This window comes from Lepidochelys olivacea, assembly GCF_965140295.1.
Source record: "Lepidochelys olivacea isolate rLepOli2 genome assembly, chromosome: 7".
In the NCBI taxonomy this organism is placed as follows: Eukaryota; Metazoa; Chordata; order Testudines; family Cheloniidae; genus Lepidochelys; species Lepidochelys olivacea.
This window is the reverse complement of record NC_140417.1, coordinates 111,553,720-111,579,743: the sequence shown is the minus strand read 5'-3', so window position 1 is coordinate 111,579,743 and position 26,024 is coordinate 111,553,720. Positions and strand designations below refer to the sequence as shown.

At 40.0% G+C, this 26,024-nt stretch overlaps 1 protein-coding gene across 3 annotated transcripts in view; it reads right to left on the bottom strand.

The window, feature by feature from the left end:
- The window catches only part of SHTN1 (shootin 1), a 92,562-nt gene that overhangs the window by 12,518 nt on the left and 54,020 nt on the right, over positions 1 to 26,024 (bottom strand). For all 3 annotated transcript variants that reach the window (XM_084634538.1, XM_084634537.1, XM_084634539.1), the window contains 7 exons: positions 23,757 to 23,903; positions 21,755 to 21,908; positions 16,228 to 16,330; positions 12,485 to 12,567; positions 9,832 to 9,941; positions 4,466 to 4,519; positions 78 to 204 (listed from right to left, as the gene is read on the bottom strand). In XM_084634538.1, coding sequence (XP_084490664.1) covers positions 78 to 204; positions 4,466 to 4,519; positions 9,832 to 9,941; positions 12,485 to 12,567; positions 16,228 to 16,330; positions 21,755 to 21,908; positions 23,757 to 23,903 — 778 coding nt within the window. The remainder of the gene's footprint in view (positions 1 to 77; positions 205 to 4,465; positions 4,520 to 9,831; positions 9,942 to 12,484; positions 12,568 to 16,227; positions 16,331 to 21,754; positions 21,909 to 23,756; positions 23,904 to 26,024) is intronic.

The window sequence follows — 26,024 nt, the reverse complement described above, 5'->3', positions numbered from 1 at the left end:
AATTTGGCTTTAAATAGCTTTAATGCAAGTTCTATGAAACTCAACAGTAGGACTATGAAGGGATCGAGCCAACTTACTACTGCTGTCTTGCTCGGCTGTCACTTTCCTGCGCCGTAAAATTCTTTCTAACTCAGTTTCATTGTTCTCGGTGTCTGTTTCAAGAGATTTTAAGCTTCTTGAACTGGTGGATTTGTTGAGTGTTTCCTGTAGTAAGAAATATACACAGAGGGTCATTAGAAGACAGGCTCTTCCAAAACAGTAGATAAGGTCAAACAAGTGAAACAGGTATTGGAGATGGTAAGTGTTACCACTTTAGATTAAGTAAGTAACAGTTCTGCTCAGTCAGCACTACGAACCAGGAACTCCTGATTCTAATACTATCACAGAGTCCCTCCGGGACACTGGGCAGGTCACTTAACCTTTCTACCTCAATTTACCTATCAGTAAAATGGGAAGAACCGTGATTACAGAGCGTTTGTGAGGCTTACTGACCCATAATCCGCACAGGAGGAGGCCCCTGGCAGTGGAAAATTCGATCTGTGGGGAAGCCTGCAAGGGATCTGGGCTGGCCAAAAATGAGGCAGTGCTGGCGAGGGAGACATTAGGTCTAGGTAATTTAGCACAACCCCTGAACAGACTCCGTGAAGACCTGACCTCAAGCTAACAATGCCCTTTCCTGGTGAATCCCACTCTGTAGCAAGGAATCAGGCTAGCTCTGTGTGGGTAAATCTGGTAGATTATTTCTAAAGCGCTATGTAAATGCTAAGTATAATTACCGGAACAAACCCAACTATTTACACAAATACTGGAATACTCCCCCCGTTAAAGCTGTGAGGATCTTAACAATATTTTACAAGAGGAATATCTTGTTAGTAACAAACCTTCTCTATTAGCTGAAAGCCAAAGAAACACATTTAATTGACTCCTATAGTATGCTACCTTTTCTAAATGAAGTTTATTTATAGGTGACACACACTGTCTTACAAATCAGTGTGCTAAACTGCCCTACTAATCAAGGTTACAGCAGGTTCATTTAATTTACCAAAAGAAATACCCACTATGCTCATGCTGATCTCACAAATCCTTCAATGCCCACTAAAAACCTCAAGTATTTTCATAGGCCTGGCTGTGTCTTTTGGTGGCAGAATCAGATCTCTGGTTACAGCTTCCTTTTAGCATACACAGAATACAGACCAACGTCATCGCTGCCTCATATTGAGGTTAACACTTTTGTAGCCTCTGGCTTAGGCCAAAAGGCAGGGTCTGATTTTACAGCCCTCCTAAGAAAAAAAGTCTTCCTAAGCCGAAACCTCTAAAAATGCTGCCACTGGAATTTTAACTGGCACAAAGCATGCTCAGCATGCTCCTCCAGTCTGGCAGGAGTTACACTGCCACCTTGTCAAATACCAAATTGACTGTAAAATTGCCCTAAATGTTTATAAATGGAGCTCAAAATTTGGGACGTGTATTTATTGCTCTCTCTCTCTCTCTCTGAGCCTCACCATTGTTTGTGAGCCTTGTAAAGCCTGTTTGCTGGCAGTTGCAAAAAACACATTTAGAGACCCACACAGCAGGTTTTCAGCGGTGTATCCCAGCTCAACTCAGGCTAGGTCCAAAACGCGATGTCAAAAAAATCTCAAGACTAATATTTAAAATAAAATAAAATACAAAAACAAAAACAAAAAACAACCACCCCAACAACCTCCTTACGGACAGAATCTTTCATATGGTACATGGGCCTGATTCTCAGAAGTGGTGGATACACTCAAGGAGAGTTGTGAGTAATCATCTAATACACTAGGTTTACCCATGAGGATGTAAAGCTCATTTGAATGAAAGCTGCAAAATGCATTTATTCACTGTGTTACTAAGTTTATGAACCGTGTTACTAAGTGGGAATGAGTTGTCAAAAATTATTATTAAAACACAGCAATCCAGCTTATTCCTCGCAATATTACACATGTGACAAGAAATAAGGTTACAAGAACACGTGTATTCTTTCCAGATGTTTATAACTACACCCCTCTCACTGTAATATCTCAATGCCTCACACAGAGTTAAAAAGAAATTCACCAATGGCAATGGCCTTAATGTTTTCCCTACTTCCTTCTGATGGAGTTTGGGGTACTCTCCCCGTTCCCCATTTCCTTCTTCTCTTCTCTTCCAAATTCCTTCTCTCTTTTTCCTCCTGATTGTCTTTACCTTCCTTTTGTTCCTCTTCTTGCTTCTCCCTCCTTCGCTAATTCTAGTGGTGTCTGTGAGAAAGCCAGGCCAAAAGAGTGAGTGTACAAAGTCCTTGAGACCTGTGGTCATACAGATATCCTCCTGTATGAATGCAAAGTCTTGGATCTGTTGTCAGACAAGCCCGGTCTCGCATTGTCATGAGATTCACATTGAAGTTGATAACTTTATAGCGTCTCACAATTCCTCCCAAAAGGCATCATGTATCCTTTTAAAGAGACATGGGCAGACAATTAGTCTTGTGGGAGTCCACAAGGGAATACTGTGGAAGTGGAGTTACCTGGCTCTGATCTCTGGGACAACATGACCAATATCATCTGTTTCTAGGCTCTGCATTGTGTAACTCATTGCTAACCAGTTGAGCTTATGGACCTTGAGTTGGTTGCTTGCTGGTCTGAGATAGCACACCACTGGTATCTTCAGCTCAGTCCTATACACGGTCTTCTATGGATCAATTGTTCCATTGGCTCTATTTTCTGATATGGTATTGCCTTCCTACAGAGTTCCAACATGCATGAGCAACTGTTACTTATTGTCTTGGCTGCCAGGAAAAGTCTGGACTCCAGAAGTGGTCTATTTCTTCAGAGAGTAATCAGTGAAGAGATACAAGATACAGTGTTGTACATGTACTCTCATGAACGGGGGCATTAGATTTCAAAATCAAACAGCAGCTTATAAGTCACAGAGGCAGCACTATTTCCAGGACTCCATCAAAACAGCTTTTCCCTCAATAAGTTAAAATATTTTACTTTGTAGCTATTCTGAAATTAACTGAGCTGGGGTATTATTAATGAGTAATATTCCTCAGCATTGCACTAATGTTACAGACCTAAAAGTAAACCAAACAACTGAGTTGCTTTCCTTGAACTCTGCAATTTACAGAATGAATATAAATGTGTTTATAACAATTATATGGAGGTCTGCATGGAATGCACAATTAGCACAGTAACAACAAACACGTAAGTATTTATTTCTTCCGTATCCACCCCCATGTTTGTCATCTGACTGTGCATAATGATTAGTCTCAAGAATAGATTAGAATTTAGTTTATATAACACCTCTCATACTCTAAATATCCTGAAGAGTTACAAAAGGCATTGAGCTAGACACTGATAGCACAGTGATCATCGGTCTCCTCTTGCTCAGATTGAAATCAATGGCAAAGGACACACCGAGTTCAGTCATGAAGAACCGGCCCCTGACAGCAAATGAAATAGTCATTATGTACACTGCAATAGTTGACTCGAAGCCTTGGATAACAGAAGTTAGCTCCTAACAGATTGAACGCTAGCCAGGACACCAGGATGATCCTCCAGTCGCTTCACAAAGGTGCCATTGGATCTTTAACTTATAGTTAAAGAATAATTTCTGCCAAAGATGGACAGAACTACCTCCAGTTTAATATTACCCCAAGATTGCCACCCTTCCTGCAAAGTCCCCTTTCTCAGCACATCACACTGCAGGACTTGAACTCAAAATCTTCTGGACTAGAAGAGAGAGTAACCAGGTAAGCCAAAGATGGTGGCATAAAACATCATTCCTTGTTTTAAAATAACATTGTAATGGCCCTTAACACTGCAGTAGCAACACGGTCAGCTGTAGTATTTTGGACCATTGCTGTACAATACTATAGTATATATTAATAAAGGTTATGTAAATCCTAGCATTGATTGTTAGTAACTGCAACATTGCCTATTGAGCATGTGTGCAATAATATTAACATATTATGGATAAAACCATGGGCTCACTGAAATCTATTGCAAAACTTCCATTGGCTTCAATGAGGATAGGACTTCACTCTATGCATGTGCTGAAGTGACACCAACTTTTAACTCTCAGGACTAGAGAAGCCAAGTAGGAGAAGCTATGCTGATTTGATTCTTATTCAATATAATTTAAGCACCTTATTCAGGAGAAGCAGCTACTGAACATGTACAATGTACAGTGTAATTACATTACAAAACAGAAATAAACTGAGCACAGTTTGTTAAAGCTGAGCAAAATATCAAATATGACTGCTTCACTTCGTGACAATCAAATACATATATGTAACTATAGATGTAATTTTTTATATATTTATATCAATAAATACAGATGGAGAGAGAAGAGTTCTGGGTCTTTAGAACTCTCTCTATGGCTCTATTTATATCCATCCATCCATCCTCAAAAAGTCCTCTCATCTCCCATGAAAAGAGAGCAACAGAATGTAAACATGTGTTCTTACCAGTATTCCCTTTAGTTCTTTCACTGCACTATCAGAGGCTTTTGGTGCTTCCGGCTGTAATTAAACAAAACACACACATCAAATCTGATTCTGCAAATACTGACTGTGTAAGATGTGTGTGTTTGTTTTGTATTGTATTTTAGGACAAACACCACATGAATCTGCAATTTGTTGGTAAGGCCTATGTAAATTTATTAACTCACCACCCCTCAATGGACAGCACTGGGATACTTAAAATGCTAGCACTTCTGAAAATATTCCAATGCTTGGAAAGATATTAACTAGGAATGAAGGAGAAAATTAAGTAACTTGAATTCTAGCAAATGTACTTTAGTAAATTTGAATATTAATGTTTTAGCATAAAACTGTATTAAATACAAATGAATGCAACAGAACCAGGGAGTTCAAATAAAGTTCCCTTTTTTACTACTGCTGATCTTGGTTCCCTACTTTTAGTGGCATCCCCACCTCTCCCATACCACTAGAGGCAGGACAGATGTGGAAGGGGACAGGTGAGGGGACATACCTTCAGCAGCCTTCTTTCTCATCTCAGAATCCTCCTCCCAGTGGGGGTGTGGAGAAGGGAACATGGGAATTTAGAGACAGCTACTGTGAATGGCAACCAGGTAGCAATACAAGAAGGTGCAGGGGGAGTCTTCTTGCTCTGTCCTCTGCCCCATATTGTTCATATTAAGACAGACTATTGCTTATGTCACACCAGTGCCACATCATAGAACCCCTCCCTCTACAGCTACTTGCAATGTCCCCACCCTTTTCCAGGCTGTCTCATGCTGTCCTGGTGACAACTTTGGGTGCCATTATAGGAGTGGCTGGTGCTCAGCACCCTGCAGGATTGGGCCCAGTGCACTCATTGGGAGATGCAGGTTCCCTGCTCTTCTCAGGATCAGGACTGCTGGGAAGCAGCAGTAAAATGTCAGCTTTCATTCAGACACAGCAGAACAAAATCAGCAGGTTAGGGTCTATTAACTGAGTAGCATCTACCCCTTGAAATATTTCTGAGTGTTAAGGTTTGGTTTTTAAAAATTTTTTTTTTTTTACACAATAAATATTTATAAGGTTCTCTAGGATACTAATTTCGGCTCTTTTCCTTTCAAGGTGCATAAATCTGACTACCTTAATTATTTTAATCCCCTCAGCAAAATGGGAGCAAAGTGGAACAGATCCAACTGCTATCCAATGCAGGGGCCCAGGCATACCTCTACATACAGGTCTGACAGAGGGCTCATTATCCTGTAACTCATATCAGTCCTGACACCACCTCTGTTGTCACTAACTCTGGCAGACCAGGTGCCAGCTCATGCCAAGGCCCCTAGGTCTCAGTGAACACTGAGAACTGCATAGCTGGAAACCAGTATGGCTCACCTGTGTATTAGCATTGTTAAAACAGATGTTACTTTTATAAAAATGTGTTTAGACTTTATTCAATGCTCATAGAATACTGGATGTATTGATCTCACTTATAACATCTGTATCCCATGGGTATAAAAGTTATATCAAGTGTTCGTATTATACATCTCCGTAACTGGGTAACTAACCAAACAGGAAAGGAGCATTAATTAATGTAAAATGCTGGTCCTGCACACAAGAAGCCCCACTGAAACCAAATGAGCCACTGTGAAATAAAGACTTTGCTGATTGCCCCACACACACCCATGAAGAGGAGAGAGGTGCAAATACTTGTGCCATGAGTGAACTCTGGGGGCAGGAAATAAAAGTCCCTGGCCAGAAGGAACTGTATCACTATGCTGCTTGGAATTTGGAGATTGAAAGGGAGCCCCAAACTGCTAAGCTTGAGTTTGCACTGAAGGACATAGAAAACTTGCATATCGCAGCAGCTTCCATGATGTTCTGGAACCTAAAACTGTAACTCATTATGTTTACCTGCTTCAACCTTATAAATAACTCATTTCTTTTTCTTTGTTAATAAATATTTAGTTAGTTTATTATAGGATTGGCTACAAGCATTGTCTTTGGTGTGAGGTCTAAGATGCAATTGACCTAGGATAAGTGACTGGTCCTTTGGGACTGGGAGTAACCGGAATATTGTGATTTTTGGTGTAAGGGACCATATCTCAGAAAGGCAAGTTTGCTTGGGTGGCAAGATAGACCAGAGTACCCAAGGGGACTTTCTGTCACTGCATTGTTAGACTGTTATAGTGCTTGAAGAATTAACATCTGTTGGTTGGTTGGTGAAATCTATGTATAGGACTCACTACCAATTTGGGATTTATGCCTTGCTTCTTGACAGTCTGCCCTGAGGTTGACTCCAGACAGCTTGGCAGTCATAATATGTATCCAAAAGATATCTTGTAAGGTATTATATGTAAACTGGTGATGTGCTGGTCAGGAATACATTGCATGTACATAATCCATACAAATCTCAAAGAGAATCATGTATGTGTGCTGGGAATATGTTCTTAAAATCTTAAAATGTGTTTGAGAGACAGTGCATAAATCATGCTGGCCCAAGACAAAGGACTGTGGATTTACCTGTCTCATGGGCTTGATTACAGGCAGAAGATGATGAAAGTATATTTACATATAAGTTAAACTAAGCAATCACGCTAACAAGCAGCAGAGGAAATTTATAAGCACTCTGGGGCACAGAGTCTATACTCCCAGCAAGTCTTCCTGGCTCTTGAGGCAAGCAAATATAAAGAGGAACAAAAAGACATTTTAATTATCCATCACATAGGGGATAAATGGGACAGCACCTTCTGATTCTATGAATGTTGAATCCTCTAATCTGGAGGGCTGGAGATGCTGGTAACCTGATGTGACTAAGAAAACTGCTCAGGCAAAGATTGTAACTTGCTAAGATTCAGATTTAGCCACTAGAAAGTGTGTTTTGTTAGCAAGAGAAAGAAGAGAGATATAGTTACTAAGTATCACTTAAATCTCTGTTCTTTGTAAATAAACTTCTTTGTTTCACTATAAACCATCTGAGTGCTCTTATATTGAAGAGAAGAGTGAGTCCTCAGCTAGCCTAACAGGCTAGTGTGTGCACTGTGTCTTTGGAGGCAAACTTGACTGTGAGCATCCAGGGAGAGGGACTGGACATCTCTGGGGACCTGAGGAACTGGAGTTCACTGATAGTTACCTGCAAGGCAAGGATTAACCTGGCAGAGTATCGAGGGGTTTGTTTATGAGGCAGACAGAGTGGAGTGGCAGGGAACTGACACACAGTCTAAGCTCCAGCAAAGCTCTCCCTTGTTGAGGCAGAGAGGTAACACAGAGGCTCATGGTTCTGGGTGCCCTGAGGAAAGTGCCACAGGGTTCCTCAAACCCCATAAAGGGGCAGCAGGGCCGCAGCCAAGGAGAGAGCTTGATCTGCATTGGTGATGGGTGTGGGCTCAGACAGCTTCCTTTGAGGCTCTAACAGCTCCTGTGCCTTCAGACATCACTGTCTTGGTTACACCTAGGTAATGCTTCCATGCTTTTCTTTACAACATGAAGACTAGAAATATAATTTCTTTTAATGAAAGCTGGAATTCTGATGTCACCAGAAAATTCTCTGAGCTAAGGCTGGAGGTAAGAACTTGAAGGATCTGGGCCTTTATCTTAATGAACATTCTGAGGTCTGATCATCCTGCAAACACTTATGGCCACAAAGAACTTCTCACATTAGTAGTCCCACTGCGTTCCAAGTTACTCGTTTGCATAAGTGCAGAATTGTCAACCCAATTATTCAAAAATCACGAGTAAGGTCTTAAAAAAAAATCATGAGAGATCTTTTTAAAATGTTTGGCTTAAAAATACTGAGGCATCGTGGATGCATTGTATTTGTTAACTAGTTTCTGAGCTTCTCCGTTTCACTTGGGATTATATTTTCAAGGTCACTTCCGCAACCATAAGGATTAGAAATGTACTTTCTAAAAAAACCCAAAACAAAACATCAGAGTCTCACATAATCACATGACTCTGGGAGCTGCAGCTTTACAAAAAAACACCAAGAATCACATGAACTGTGACAAAATCACAAGAGCTGGCAAGACTCTCAGCATTTCTAGGATCAAACTTTCACGGTGGTGAAAAAGCTTTACTTTTTGGCACAGGGCTAACTTTTCATTTATTTTCTTAAGATAATTGCTACTTTAATCAAGAGAAGATTTACTTAGCTTAAATATAAACACTTCAAAACCACTATCCCATTATCTTACTTTTGTGTACAGGTTATTTCAAGCATTTTATGCTTTTATGCAGACATTAAACAACACTTTGCTGCAGGCAGGTTCACACATTACTGCTGTGTCTTGCATAAGGGGAAAGAAAAGAAATACTGATGAGATGGAAAGTACATGAGTCTGTGTTGTTTAAGGATCAAGTCTTTTGGAACGTTCCCTTTAAATAATCCAATCACATTCCTTTTCAGATTGTTATTTTTGTTCAGTTTCTTAATAGTTATGTTTGCTTAGGATTTCTAAAAGCGTGGCCTCTATTGTATTGTTAGGCTTGAGAAGGTGCTCTCTTTTACTTTCTCTCTGTATCAAGGCAAATGCACCCGAGACCTTTCTTGATACTTCACATACCAAAAGACATTATGAATTTGAGAAAGTTCAAAGAGGATCAACGAAAATCATTTAAGGGCTGGAGGAATAACATGAAGATAAAAATAGTACAATATTTATAGCTGGATTACATGACGACTAAGGCCTCTATCTTCAAAAGTGACTCATGATTTTGGGTACTCAATTCGGGAACCTAGCAACTGAGGCACACAAAAGTAACTAGTCACTTTTGAAAACTCAGGCTTGAGTGTGTACATGTGTACACCTGGGCATAGAGGGAGGCATAGCAAGCGTATAACAACATTTGAAGACTATCGGGGGGGGGGAGAGAATTCATAAACTTGAGGTCCGTTAGAATGGGGAAATAGGCTTTCTAAGGAACTGAGCCGTTGCCTGAGTCATTTAAAACTGCACTAGACAAAACTCTGGAGAATAAACTGTCAGAGCAAATCTTGCACTAGCAGGGAGATGAATGAAATGACAAAGTAGCTATTCCATCTCTAATTTCTGTGATTCAGGAATAGCTCTTTTAGATTTACTTTTTAAAAACACATCTTGTTTGGGAATCACTGCCTTATTTTTGTACCTTCTCTCTACTATTTTCTCCTCCTTCAATCTTTTAGGCTGAATGGTGTATAGTCCAACAATTAAACCCACAACTTTATGTTATTCTAGTCAAACAAGCAGCAAAGGAAAAGGAACACCCCCGCCCCCAAATTGTGCTCTGATGAATGTATTATGGTACATTTAATTTGTTTTCAACATACATTACGGTACTAGGCTTCCCCCAGTGTAAGACTAAACACACAAAGAAATCAGTGTATAATTATTCCAAACCTTTGTCTTAGGTCTGCTTGACTGATTAACTGGCCTTAGGTGAACTCCCTTTTTAATTCTATCCATCATTTCTTCAACTGCTTGTCTCTTCAGGTCTCCTACTTCTTCCCCTGTTCATAAGGCATAGATCGTGTCAGGTTAAAGATACTAGATATTAGGAAGAAACATCAAGAAAACACTCATTTTAAAGAGATACATTATAAAAAAGAGTAACATTCACAGCATGCTGCAAGTTATAAATAGTTAGTAATTTAGTCATAAAAATCAATGATCAAGCAACAATTAACGTACGATGCAGATAGCTGTATAACTGAAAAAATTCCTCATGTCAATGTGAGCAGGTGGAATATATACGCACTATATATAATCCAATCTTCAGTTTGGCTGTATTATTAATGGAAATGAAAATTACATTTAAACATAAGCCTTGTTTTTAACTCAAATCTTGGCTGTCCATGGGGTTTTCCCATAGGACCTCCTCTGTCACAGCCCCTAGCTTCCCCTGCCCCAGAGAGGCACCCCTTACATCACTTTAAGGTATGTCCAGATGGAGATAACATGATCCACATGCTAGCAGAACTCAGAAGAATTTACTTTGTATCTTTTTGTAGAGTTGTAGCACCTGGATTTAGGGTGATTCAGGAACCCCACAATCATATGCAGGATCCTACAGACAGTTCCTCAATTGGTGTAAATGGTTACAGCCCCATTGTCTTCAACTGAACTATGACAATTTACACAAAGTTGATGATCTGGCCCTCAACCTTTCCATCCTGTTATAGTCAGATCATTATTATTTATTATTTGTATTATCATAGCACCTAGGAGCCCCAGTCATGGACTAGGACCCATTGTGATAGGTGCTGTACAAACAGAAGAAAAAGATAGTGCAGTATATAAATGCAGACCTGGAACCAGGGGCCTGATCCTGAGCAGTTGGAGTTGCATGTCTTCAGACCCCAAGAAATTGGCAACCCTGGTTAAATCAGGAGGTCAGATTCTGATCTCACTTAAATCACTGTAAATGGAAACAATCCCATTGGCTTCATTAGAGTTGGTCAAGATGGTCAAGTCAATGATGCCTACAGATGAGGCAGTATCAAGGCCCTGATTCAGCAAGGTACTTAAGCACATGTTTAACTTAAGCAATGGGGCTACTAAATGTGCTAAAAGTTATGGGCATGCTTAAGAATCTTGTGAATCCGTGCCCAAAAGTCTAAAAGAAAAAAAAATAGAACAATGTGGCATTGATACAAAACTGAAAAACCTAAATACCACCAAGCGATCTGGCTTCCAAGAGACCCAACAGCAGACCTGTGAAATGTTCAAGTAAAACTGAAAATCCTATCTGATGAATTTGAGCTTTTCATACTAGCATATTGATGCACTAGAAGACATGACTAAAACCATGTAGTTGCAGCATACAAAAAAGGCCAACCTAATTGAGAGAGACAGATGGAGAAATATGGTCAACACTATTAAAATCTGCTGTGGTGCCTAATATACAGGCATGTAAAGTAGACCCTCTCTCCTGGTAACACTGAAGATCCACAGAAGTGCAGTTCCTATACTGTATATCAATTTAATGCCACGCTTTAATTTCCCAAACAGTCTGTTTCAAATGTAAAAGCTTAACTGGCTGTGAGAAATAGGAACCACTCATTGTAAGTCCTTAACAAGGGTCAAAATAAGCCTGAAGTTAGATACAGTAACCAGAGCAAGAGAGACCTTTTCTATTCTTTTTATGACCACTCAACCATTAAGGGAAGAAGCAATTTGTGTGTGATTGAAGAAAGATCAGAACTGTTAAAAAGTTTACTAATAAATAATGGAAGAATGGGGTGTACTATTCACAGTATTTCCTGCAATCACAGCTAGTAACAGTCAACGAAAAGGTATAATCAAAACATCTAAAACGCTTGAAGTTAAAAAAACATGATACATGAAGACAACATAGGTCGAGCATTATTGAACAGTTGCTGGAAAATAAGATTAGCTCTTTATAAGATATACAGCTAAAAGGTCATTTCTCTACTAGTAACTGGACCAAGATCACCAATCTCATTTTTCATGGGCTGGTAAACAGCTAACATCCATAGACTTCCTGTATGACCTTGGCCAAATCACTTAAAGGCTCTGCGCCTCAGTTACCGCATCTGTAAAATGAGAACCATACAACTTCCTTACTCTCACTCTGTCTTGTCTATTTCGGCCACACTCCTGCAGACCATTACACACAATGGGAAAACAGTAACAATCCCGCAAATAATTACCTATGCACTTTCTTTATGTGCACAAGGATTAATGGGACTACTCACCTGCATAAAGTTAAGCTTGGGTGTAACTGTTTACAGGACTGGGGTCTTACAATGTATGTTCTTCAGGGCAGACACAATCTCTTACTATGCGTATGCACAGCACTTTGCACATTTGGTCCTCCACGTGCCGCTATCCTATTACTACGAATGGATGGTAACCATCATTAGTCTTTACAAACCTGTTTTGCATTAAAACTGGTGCCAGAGGCGAATGCTTCCAAAATGGATAGGTTGTTGAAAACTATTATTTTTAATTATTCTTTTTAATTTCACACAAATATTGTTTGAATTTTCTAATAAGTGACCCACATTGCTTGAAATAGGATGAGCCATACCTGATTCTTGCTGAGGAGCTCTCTCTTTTTTGCTCACACTGCTGCTAGGATGAGACTTCTTACGAATCATGGACATAAGGGACCTTTTCAGGACAATTAAAATGAAGATAGTCACACTGCTTTCTCTTATGAGCAACATCTATACTTTTAACATTAACCCTGAACGTAAGTCATATATTGTAAAACGAGCCAGAATTGAATGTTTGCTTCACTGATTTATAGTTCTCCTATTTACAAAAGAGGTGTTAATCATTTCCATGCAGAGGCGAAGCACCCCTAAAAATACAAAGATATTATTTACTTTTCTTTTATTGTTGCCAGGCAACATGCAGAACACTTAAGATCGGGGTATTAAAAGGTAACATGGCATTGTGACACGTAACAAATTAAAGCCCTCCCGCACAGCAAAAAAACCGAATTGCACATATTAATGGCAAGCATTATTCTCTAGAGGACATTGCAAGAGGGTGATCATATCACTCCCTCATTTTTCAATGAATATTTGTTAGCCTACATTTACCAGATCAAAAGAAAAAGCAGAGCCTATGCATTCTATTCAAAAATAAATAAATAAAAAACCCCACCATGATATGCACTGTGAAATAGATATCTTAAGGCTAAGTATGCCACCAGCATTTAGGGGTTATTTTTAAAATAAACTTATGACCAAAAGAGGTGTTTAATTCCATTGATTAGAAAAAACATAAAACATTCTTCTGTAGTGTTTGCAAAACAAGCACTTCACAGTTATGCTAACACATGAAACCTAAAAGTGAAAAACTAGAAACTGACCAGAAACAGAATGTGAAACTGACCAGTCTATTTTCATTGTCCAGATTGAAAGAGAAATGCAAAAAGGAAACAGCCACCCTATACAATTCAGAGAAAATTATCTCTTTAATACTCTTTCAGTTTTAGTTTAAGTTATTAACAACACAGAAAGACTTTTGCTTTTAAAATTGTATCTTTGAACTTGGCAATGTACCCTTTTACCAAAAACACTGTAGAGATGTTTACACTGCTACATAATCTTCTATGGCTAAATTTTATTGGTATATTCCTCATATACTATGAGAAAACATCCCAAGAATGCTTCAGAAAAACATTTTTTTCCAGTCCAGGAGACAGCCAGACAAAAAAAAATACAGTTTCATTAAATAATACTGATTCCTTATTAAGGTAAAATAATTTACATCTGGTTCATGTCAAGTTTTGAAATACCCATTTATATTTTAATAATCGTAAGTTGATGATGAATACTCTACTTACACTTACATTGTTGTTGCTGTCTTTCTTTGAACTACCTGTCATGACAGCTGTAGCATGCGCGCATGTATAAAATTAAAAATAAACTTCAGAAAAGAACCCACTTACTGCCCCTATGTGTCATTACGGATTTTGTTTTTTTCTGTCAATCTGGGCTGTTACATAATATGCAAGTTCTTTTGGTTCTACAGACAGTAGATGATACACTTAAGATGAAATAGACTGTCTGCAATCATTCCTGTTTAATTGTTCATAGCCTTCACAAAAAGAATCTACGTCACAATTTAGCTACTTCCAACGTTAAGACACTCTTCAGTGTTTCTCTCATCACCAATTCCAAGGTCTAGGCTTGAAATTTTCCATACCAGATCATTTTCCATATCAGATCATTACACCTTATTGAAAAGAAAAGAACCAAACTAAAGATCCAGAACCCTATCCTAAAATAATGATGTATTTAACTCCCAACTTTTAAAGCAATCCATAAAATATGTCCTGCAAAGGTAGCTGTGTATGACAGTTACTTTGCACTTTTGAAATTCCTTCATCTGAGTTTCAGATCACATGTAAAAGTTACTCTGCTTTAGCTACTTCAGGCATTTAAATAGTTTGTGTCATCCACCCTGATTAGCTATGGAATTTGTCTTTCAAGAGGTGCAGTTCTGTTCCTGGCATGGAAGGAATTTACTTACTAAACATTCTATTCAAATGTGTATATAACTGTAATGGAAGTGAATAAAGTAGTTGGGATTGTGTAAAAGAATTAAACAAGTGACATGAGCTAATGAAAGGTAAAAGCAGCTAGAGTCGAAATACGGCTGTTCAAAAGTATATTTTACAGAATCAGCTAAACAATGACAGAACAGGTTGAATTTTCATTGCTAAGCATTGGAATTTTTGTACATTATTCCAATAACTTAACAAGATTTGCAGATGTGCAGTATGACAGAAAATTTCATTCTTAATCTATTAACAGCAAAAAGCAAAGGCCAAGATTTTCAAAAATGCATCTGAAGTATGACTTCACTGGCAGACGGCAAGTGCTCTGCAGTTTTGAAAAATCAAGCCACTTACTCGGGTGTCTAATTGTAGGCATCTAGGCTGAGATTTTCACAGGAGTCTAAGTGAGTTGAGCAATCCAGCAAAGCACTGGAGCACATACTTAACTTTAAGCATGTGAATAGTCTTAATGTAGGCCTCTTCAAGCACTTAAAAGATCACGCAGTTCAGTGCTTTGCTGGATTTGGTGCCTCACCTGTCAGTAAGTTTCAGTGGGATTTGGGTGCCACTATGAAAAACTTGTCTAATCTGTTGGATGCTGAGAAGCCTGATTATCCTACCTAAAACCTGGGATCCCACAAATTTAGCTATTTCCATCATCCACACTGGATGGAGAGGCAGACAGACCAAACCCAACCCTTTTGCTTGCATAGGATACCCTAACAGCAGTGATTCAGATACGCACTTCTCTAGGTCACAAAGGAGTCTAACTACAGCGATCAGATAAACAGGAAGAACAACCTTTCAAATTCAGATCAAAGAGGTAGAATCATAGAATCACAGAATATCAGGGTTGGAAGGGACCTCAGGAGGTCATGTACTCCAACCCCCTGCTCAAAGCAGGACCAATCCCCAACTAAATCATCCCAGCCAGGGCTTTGTCAAGCCAGACCTTAAAAACTTCTAAGGAAGGAGATTCCACCACCTCCCTAGGTAACGCATTCCAGTGTTTCACCACCCTCCTAGTGAAAAAGTTTTTCCTAATATCCAACCTAAACCTCCCCCACGGCAAATTGAGACCATTACTCCTTGTTCTGTCATCTGCTACCACTGAGAACAGTTTAGATCCATCCTCTTTGGAACCCCCTTTCAGGTAGTTGAGAGCAGCTATCAAATCCCCCCTCATTCTTCTCTTCCGCAGACTAAACATCCCCAGTTCCCTCAGCCTCTCCTCATAAGTCATATGTTCCAGTCCCCTAATCATTTTTGTTGCCCTCTGCTGGACTCTTTCCAATTTTTCCACATCCTTCTTGTAGTGTGGGACCCAAAACTGGACACAGTACTCCAGATGAGGCCTCACCAATGTCGAATAGAGGGGAACGATCACCTCCCTCGATCTGCTGGCAATGCCCCTACTTATACATCCCAAAATGCCATTGGCCTTCTTGGCAACAAGGGCACACTGTTGACTCATATCCAGCTTCTCGTCCATTGTAACCCCAGGTCCTTTTCTGCAGAACTGCTGCCTAGCCATTTGGTCCCTAGTCTGTAGTGGTACATGGGATTCTTCCGTCCTAAGTGCAGGACTCTGCACTTGTCCTTGTTGAACCTCATCAGATTTCTTTTGGCTCAATCCTCTAATTTGTCTAGGGCCCTCTATATCCTATCCCTACCCTCCAGCGCACCCCTCCTTCCCTCAGAATCACTGTCTAAACAGGCCACTGAACTTGAGTACTTCTTGGAGGATGAACACTTACCGAATTGGATTGGGAGGGGGAGGAGGAAGCGGAGGTGGCGGTGGGGGCGGAGGCGGCGGTGCTGGATTTTCTGACCTGTGTATTCGTTTCTGGAGTTCATCAACTGCATGAGAGCAACAGAAAAGCAGAATGAGTTCTCAGCAAAAGCAGTTCCCCATTTGCTAGTGGGTGATTTGAAACCAGAGTCCTAAACAGAAGTTTTGCCTGCAAAGAAAGCCACTGATTCATTCAAAAGCAAAATGGCAGCACTTCTCAATGGCTGACCTGCTATCACACTTGGTTAGTGGTAGTTTTTACACTCATCTTCACCAAGAACACTGATCTAGCTGCATACAATTTCTACAATCAAGGCAACTTCTGAGAATTGAATGCCCAGCTGCATATTATTAAACTCTTCATACACAGTGATTGGAGCCTTAAGGAGAAACCAGAGTGACTGCTACATTTCCTAGTTGTGAAAGGGACATCACATCAACTGGAAATCTGGTCAATTAAAAAAAAAAAAAAAATTTCAGTTTCTACTCTTTACTCTGCATCGCTTTGATAATTTTTTGCAGCTTTACAGTCATATTCTTTAAAAGAAGTTTTTCCTCTTCTGTTGTTGTGTGAGAGATCCACACAATCAATGGGGGAAGCTACCCCAGTATAAAGGGGAGACAGTGAAAGAGACTATATATAAGTGCTGTCAAGTGAACTTAGTGTGGGGGGAGAAAAAAAGAGGAAAAATATATTTTTCTCTAATGTCATTTAGTTACAATAAATCTTAGCAGCTGCTTTTAAGTATAGAGGGAATTTCAGACAGATGGATTGGGTGGGACTCCCAAAGTGGATCCTCAATTCCTATTAATTATAAATTAATTACATTTTAAATTTAAATCCTTTATGTGGCTTTACAAACCCATCTGAGATTCTTATGCTGATGGTGCCCTTTTTAATAATAAAATATGTAAAAGGGAAAAGGAGTACTGTGAATGCACATTCAAATCCACTTTGTGCTTTATGTAAATGAGTGATGTGAGGTTTAAAGAATCTCTGTATAGCCATTCATAAAGAACCCACTATCACACAGAACAGCACCCGCATATCTTTACTGAAAATCCTGTGCAATATTCACCACACCAAAGAATTTTCTCCAACACTAAAGACTATTCAAATGACTTCAACAGGACTACTCACGTATTTCCAGGTAAGCCTGGGCTTGAGCTTCTGATTCAGGAAAGCAGTTAGGCCTGAACAGGGATGGACTTCAGCATGTTTTTAAGGGCTTTTCTGAATCAGAGCCTGAGTTATGGGTTCCCCATAGAATCACCGCAATATAGGACTGGAAGGGACCTCAAGAAGTCATCAAATCCAGACACCTGCTCCATTGCAGGACCAAGTAAATCTAGGCCATGCCTGACAGGTGTTTGTCCAACCTGCTCCTAAAAATCTTCAACGATGGGGATTCCACAACCTCCTTTTGAAGCTATTCCAGAGCTCAACTACCTTTATATATACCCTTTTCCTAATATCGAACCAAAATTTCCCTTGCTGATGATTAAGTCCATTATTTCTTGTTCTATCTCCAGTGGATATGGAGAACAATTGATCACTGTTCTCTTTATAATAGCCCTTAACATATTTGCAGACTGTTATCAGGCCCCCTCCCACCCAGTCTTCTTTTCTTAAGACTAAAGATGCCCAGTTTTCTTAACCTTTCCTCACAGATCACGTTTTATAAACTTTTTATCATTTTTGTTGCTCTCCTCAGGACTCTCTCCAATTTGTCCACCTCTTTCCTAAAGTGTGGCATGCAGACCTGGACATGGTACTCCAACTGAGGCTCACCTGTGCTGAGTAGAGCAGGACAAATATCTCCCATGTCTTACATACGACATTCCTGTTAATACACCCCAGAACAACAATACCGTTTTTCACAGCTGCATCATATTGTTGACTAATATCCAATTTGTGATCCACAGTAACACCCAGATCCTTGTCAGCAATACCACCACCTGGCCAGTTATTCCCCATTTTGTATTTGAGCATCTGATTTTTCCTTCCTAAGTGAAGTTCTTTGCAGTTGTATTTATTGAATTTTATCTTGTTGACTTCAGACCAACTCTCCAATTTATAAAGGTATTTTTAAATTAATTCTTATCTTGTCCTTTAACATGCTTGCTACCCCTTCTAGCTTGGTGTCATCTGAAGATTTTATAAGCGCTCTATCCACCTCATTATTCAAGTCATTAATGAAAATATTGAATAGTACCAGATCCAGGACTGACCCGTGAGAAACTCCACTAGATACAACCTCCCAGTTTGGTAATGAACCATTGATAACTACAGTAGGGTCTTTCAAAAAGTTGTGCACTCATCTTATAATAATTTTATCTAGACTACACCTTCCTAGTTTGCCAATGAAAATGCCATGACGGACTTCGTTAGAAGCTTTACTATGATCAAGATATATCACATCTACTGCTTCCCCCCTACTCACTAGGCCAGTAACCCTGTCAAAGAAGGAAATTAGGTTGGTTTGGCATCATTTGTTATTGCCAAATCCATGCTGGCTATTCCTTATAGTCCTATTATCCTCCAGATGCTTACAAAATGATGGCTTAATAATTTGTTCCAGTGTCTTTCCAGGTATCAAAGTTCAGCTGACTAGTCATGAATTCCCCAGATCCTCTTTGCTCCCCTTTTTAAAATTAGGTACTATGTTTGCCCTTCTCCTGTCTTGACAGACCTCACTTGTCCTTCATGAGTTCTCAAAGATAATTGCTATCAGTTCCAAGATTGCTTCAGCTAGTTCCTTAAGTACTCTGATGAATTTCATCAGGCCCTGCCAACTTGAGTACTTCTAACTTATCTAAATATCCTTTAACCTGACCTTCCCTATTTTGGCCTGCATTCCTTCCCCCTTGCTGTTAATTTTAATTAATTATACGTTGAGTATCTGATCTGACTTATAGTGAAAATGCCTACCCACAGTATCCAGAATGACCTTATTAGTGTCAGTATAATGACAACAGCCTGGGTTACATTTTCGAAGCATTGCATATGATAGGCACACACAATTCCCCATTCAAAATAATGGTATTTCCACATGTATCTCACATGTTTTGGATATCTGGCTGCCTTCTAGCCACATTGCACATGAAACAAACTGTGACCGAATCAGAATCTGGTGGAAGCTGGGATCAATTTTCAATTTCCCCACTCTCAGAGACACACTATAACGATGGGAAACTTACACAAGTGTTCAATTCTCAGCATCTTAGAACTTTCATTTAATTCTTTAGGGAAGAGCAAAAACAATGAAGTTAAAAATGTATGGAAAAACTGAACTATCTAAATGTGTGTAGCTTGGCTAACCAATGACTCAGCGGAGAGATAATGGAATATAATGATATGACAGATGTAAAACCAAAGGATGGAAAGGAATTCTTTAGTTTTCAGGTTTTTAAACTTAATCACATACCAAATTTAGAATGGCTATCAGAAAATACCATGGCAACCATGTTATCTAGGACTTTTAAAAATAGACTGAACAAGCGAGCCCTAAGAAAATATATTCTAGGGAATTTTATCTGCTTATATGTGCTTATCATGGTAAGCAAGCACCTAACAATCCTGCATTGATTGTGTGAGATGGACTGCATGATCTAATACGTCTGTCCACCTAAATTCTATGAATCTGATTAATTTGACACACACAAAATTGTAAAATATTTTTTCCAGAAGCTCACACCACCACATCGGTATGCTTTTTCTCTCTGACATTTTCCATCTACACATTCCAGCTGTGTTTGGATAGTTAAACAGTAGTTCACCAGCTGCTAACTATATTTTGAATTTATTATGAAATGGCAATTTTAAATAAAGAGTTAAATTACAGTTTTTAGCATTTAATAGGCATGATGCTGTAAGCTGGTCAGGCACCATTCTAGCATATAAGACTTTGATAACTAAATTACAGTACTTGCTCCACACTGTATGTACTGTAAGTGATTTTTGTCAGTGTTCTTGAGGCTTTGGTTTAGCCTATAAACGGGACAAATAGCAGTCAGAAAGCCAGACAATTTTTTCAGTCAGATAGTAAGGGGATAAATGTTTAGCATGATGCACAGGGAATTAGACACACAATTCCCAAGGATTTCAGCCATTGAAACCCACATGAGTCATGTAGTTAATTCCCTCTGCCAAGTTCTGAATAAAGTATTTACCCTTTAAATGTCAGTATCAGAACAGCCGGTAATATGAGGAAAAAACCTCACTTCAGCAGGAGTTGTTTTCTCACAATTCAGTCTGAAGGGCTAAATCATTCCCATAAATTCACCGATAACTGCTAGATCAAGACTACTAAATGCTTGTGTAGTTTCCTAAGTTGCTTGATAACTTCCACATATGGAAACATGAGAGCTTTCCCCTTCATCATCTGTAGAATAGGGGTGCTACATGATAAGCCATTGTGCATTATGTGTGTATCTCTGTGAAAGAGTTAACAGGATTGTCATGTTCTATTTATTTATGTCTTTTGAGTCAATGAAAGATATAAGTTTCAGCTGAACTTAAAAGGATTATCCTTTCACATGTAAACAGTGCATTGAATCGTCACGTACTGTAGACTCAGAGTTACCTCAAGATTTCATTTTATATACCTGTGGAAGGTGAACAACCACCGACCATGCTGCTTAGTGGTCAGACAGGAGGGTGACAGGCCATCTCCCTCTTGAAAACACAGTCCCGTCCTTCAGTGCTTCCCCCATCTCTCCCAGAATTTCCAGTCCTTCCCTTTTAACATAGGGACTTGGGGTCTAGACCCTTGAACAGTCAAAGTCTTTTCCAGCTGGGTTCTCAACCGGAGGTGAATGCTCTTATAATTGTAATATCCTCTTGAAGGGGAACCCTGGTCCACCTCCTCTACTGCTCCGGTCCAGGGCCCTATGGTGGGCAGCTACACTCTACCTTGCAGTGCTATACAACTGCCCCCCAGGCCATCTCCTACCCAAGCCTCCTTTAGCTTCCTAGAGTAAACCAAAGAATTTTCTTCAATAAAGTCTCTGACCTGCACACTCAGTCACCTGACTCTCCTTTATAGGTTTGCACAGGTCTGCACGGTCAGATCTGAGACAATGAGTTCCTGGGCAACACTTCTCCCTCAGAGCAGATGTCTGCTCCCTTCCACGACTCGCCTGCCTCTGAGCTGCTCTGCTTCCCTTTTTAAAGCCCCTGCCTCCAGTTTGTGCAGGCCCTGCAAGCGTTGCTGGACAGGGCTACCTGAGACCAGAGCTGTTCCTTAACCCCTTGTTCTCCAGTGAGGTTTGTATGCCCCATCACAATGCCACAAAAATTTTACAAATTTTTCTACTGAATAGATTCTAGACATGTTGAGTTGAGTCTGAACTTCATACTGTGAAATAACAATTATGCACAGATGTTCATGGTTTCATCTCAAAAGTATCTTGTATAATTCTATTAGGTCTGCACCAGTAACACTTGAGAAAATTTCACTTCTAAACTTAATTTAATTAAGTGATTTTACCTGAATGCTTCAGGTTTTTAACTTTTTCTTCAGAGTTCTGCCACTTTAGTTCTAACTCCTTTTTATCTTCTTCCAGAAGTCCCAGCTGCTGCTGTAGACAACTGATCTCCTTATGTAGTGCTTCATTTTCTAACTTCTCTTCTAATTCTTTAACCTGCAGATGGCAAACACTGGACATTGTTACAATAAAAAATAAATACTCATTCTGTCTTTTGCCTTGTTGAATAGCTGGGCCATCTACCAGACACTGTAGGCCTTGAGAATATGAGATTAGCAGGAACGCTGTAAACTGCAGTAATATACATGAGAAGACTTTTTAAGCAAACATTTTTGAAAGCGAGTGACAAAGATCTCACTATTAATTTTCTAATCTAACCCCAACTTTGTTTTTACAAACATCTCCAGACCTCAAATGTCTAACTAAGACATTTTTTCTTTAGAGATTTAATTGTCTTATTTGAACAGAGTTTCTTCATTTGAAGCAAATATTAATGAGCTGTTTTTTTTTTTTTAGTTAACTGGTTCTGTTTAAAGGTTCTAATTTAAACTCACTCCTTCCGCAGTTCATGCAGTTGTCAATGGATGAACTACAGAATGACATCAGATTGAGTGGCAGCATTCAAGTATGTTGAAGCAACCACTTCCATTACTATTAAATATATACAATTTGGTCTAGTTTACAAAAATCAGAGCTTTTCTAAAAGCCAGCTATTACACCTCAAGTATTTTTTTTAAATAAATATATTAAGTGAATGTACCTTTACTGTACACATGAAGAAGGTGCAGCTACTGAGCATTACCTTATGGCAGTGGTCCCCAAACTGTGGTGTGGGGGTCATGGAAGAACGTTCAGGGGAGCGCGGCAGGGCCCAGGCCAGACCCCATGTACCACTCAGCCCTTCTCTGCCCCCACGCTCAGTTCCCACTGCAGCCCCTGGCCCCGGCCCCTGGCTGCAGCCCCTGGCTCCCAACTGCAGGCCCCGGCTCCCAGCACCGACCGCGGGTTTGCTTGTAGCCCAACTCCCAGCCAAGGCCCCAGCTGCAGCACCAGCCCCACTCCTGACTGTGGCCCCAACTCCAATGTGGCCTCCGGGGGGGCATGGACAAAAAAGTTTGGGGACCACTGCCCTATGGCATACACACACTAAAAACTAAAGTGATTTATGGGTGCAGATCCTCAGCTAGTGGAAATGGTCATAGATCCACAGATACCATACTACATAGTCTCTTACTTCAGAGATGCCATCTTTCTCATGCCTTTCATAACTATGGGGTTTTCCACAGCACCATATACACAGCATTTTGTATAATTTTTATCTTTTTCTATAGTTCCCCGATATTGTGGAATTTATACTTCCTTCTACTGCTCTCATTTTCCTGTATCTCTGGAACCAGGAACCACCTTCTCATTGCAGGATGCCTGGATCCTGCCTTCTCTTCATTTAAATCCTTCCTGAAAAATCCCTGCTTTCCCCAAGGCACATAAATATTAACGCATGTCAATGTGACATCATCATCACCCCTATTAATTTAAAAAGCAACACTCAAACTTATCATCCATTGAGCCTCCTAGTGCTTTGGTAATCCATACTAGCACATGCCTTTATCAGGTTTAGTGGCTGGTTCACAGAAGAGTTAAGCGCCTACTACCAACTACCAGCTAGCGGGGTAATTCCTTTACCTCCAGTGTTAAAGGAGCATGCTTTCAAGACTTTATTCAGGAAAGAACATGCTTAACTCCATCCCTATTCAGGACATAATTTTAAAGTACATGCTTAGCTTTAAGCATGTGCTTACCTGCAGTCTTGAAGAGAGATCCTTTCCTGAATCAGGGTGTAAGTGCTGAAGATTTTGTGTTCAGACCCTATCAATGACCCAAAGAGACAGGGCAGGGACCAGATCTTTGCATTTAACTGTGCTGAGCACATTTAATAAATGGCAATTAATATGAGCTTTGAGAAGCTATCTAAAATCCTACAGTAGGTGAAAAATCTTACACTACCTTTTGCTGGTGTTGATGTCTCTCTTCTTCCAGTGTTTGGGTCAACTTGGCATTTTCATCTAAAGCTTTCAATAGCTGCTGATCAGGAGCAGAATTTTGCAGAAGCAGATGACTTTGTCTTTTCAACTTGTTTTGTTCAATATACATCTGCCGAAAACAACACCCCCGCCAAAAAAAAACTGAATGGTTAAGTAAAGTCTCCCATTTTAACAGGAACCAGATAAATAATAATAAACATAGCGAATCATCTAGCACTGGTTAAGAAATTTGGGGCGGGGGGTAGTTTACAATAGCTAAGTGCATAAAGTGCCTCCTTGTTAAGAGAACTATGTCATTTATTATTAAAATTGTGCGTGTTTGCAACATACTGAAATTAAAGTTCACAGATTTAAATTAGTATTCTCTTAAGAGATTAAAGCTCACTTGGTATACAAGCACTTAGACAGTCAGTTCTTCACTAGATGAGAAATTCAGTCACTGGGATAGGAGCCAAAAGAGCATGGGGTCTGTAACAGTGACCATAGAGAGGCTCATGCCCAATCTAAGTGTCAGGTGGTAGATTTTATTCCTGAAACACTTGCCTACCTCCCAACACAAGGTGAGTGGGTGGGGTGTGTGCGTGCACACCTACTCCACAAAGAAGGTGGTGCGTTATGGTGTGATTTTAGGCTAGTAAAAATGGGGCTGAGAGAAAGTCTCAACAACTTGCCTTTAAAGCCATTGTTTCCCTTTTAATTTTGAACTTGTTACTTTTCACTTTCCCAAATGTTGATACTCTCGGCCCCATTTCTAGTTCAGGATGTGGGGGTAAATCATCAGGTCGGTGTCACTACTCCAAGCCTTTTAAATAGGCCACTGGGCCCTTGCAAGGGATTGCACAGGCCTTTGCACAGATCAAATATAGAGGGTACTTCCCTTTGTCTGCTGGAGAGCTCCAGGGAGAATTCTGCTTTCTTGCAATAAAATTCCCCAAGGAGCTACCCCTGCAGCTCTATGCTGCCAATAACATGGGCTGTGCCTGAAGTCGGGGCGGGGGGGGGGGGGGGTTGGGTGAGCAAGGAATCCAGGATGGGCCCCAAGAGAACCCCATCTTTGTAGCAGAAATGACACGTGTAACTAGGAGAGGAGATTTCTGATGACAATGCTGGGTGTACCAGCACAGCCAGTGTTTATTCTGTGGGAGCCACTTTTGATCATTTATGAAAAAAACACCGAGTACAGTGATTGTCCCCGAATTGTTGAAAAACTGATCCACTGTTCAGCAGAATGATTTATGACCAAATTATTATAAATGCAAAGCTCTATGAAATCTTGACAGTTTCCCTCACTGCTTATTTCCTGGCCAAAGTTACCACCACAACAGTCTGACAAACTATTTCTTCCAGTCCACTATTATTGGACTTACTGGTATATTATTAATAAAACGAAATGCAATCAGATGTCTCTGTATTTATTTATTTGGCTAAGTTTTGTAGCAAATGTCTATCCAGCATTCTGTTGGGCTACATAATGTATTATTATGGAGGTTGATAATAAAAAGGGAAGCTACTGACCTCACTGAACTTAAAGGCCTTGTCTACACTCCCACTTACTTCGGTGTAACTTATGTCGCTCAGCGGTGTGAATAAGCCACTCCCTTGAGCGACGTAAGTTACACCAACCTAAGCACCAGTGTGGACAGTGCTATGTCGGCAGGAGAATTACCACTGTAGCGCTTCTAATGTAGACCAGCCCTAACTTTTGATACAGTCTAGATGACTCACAAATGCAATCTGATTGCAAAAACAGAGAGAGAATCAATGTGACCTTAATATTAAAAAAGCCAACAAAGAACACCTCTTTGGGTAGAGCTATACAGTGGGAAAGGCACTAAAGAACGGAAAGCACTCAGTGAAGAGAAAACTATGACTACAGGCTCCAGTCCTGCACTTATATAAAAACAGGGACTGTTGTGGGGGTGTGGGACCACAACACAGCAGAAGTTAGCTTCCTGTGACAACTGCAGTGACGCTTCTCTGAAGCAAAGTAATGGTTTATCTTCCTCATGGTCACTTTGAGTAGTGGGCCAGGATTAGGTTTAAGTCAGCCTTGCCCCACCCTTGGTCACCTTCACTTTCAATACAAATCCTGGTCCCCTTCACCTTCCTTTAGAAAAGAAGAAAGAAGAGAGCACAGTGCAGCAAATGGATCAGAGATTTCCTCTGAAGAACTCGCTACATGGAACTAATTGTCCTGGGAAGTACTTATATACTACAGTGATGGGTGCTA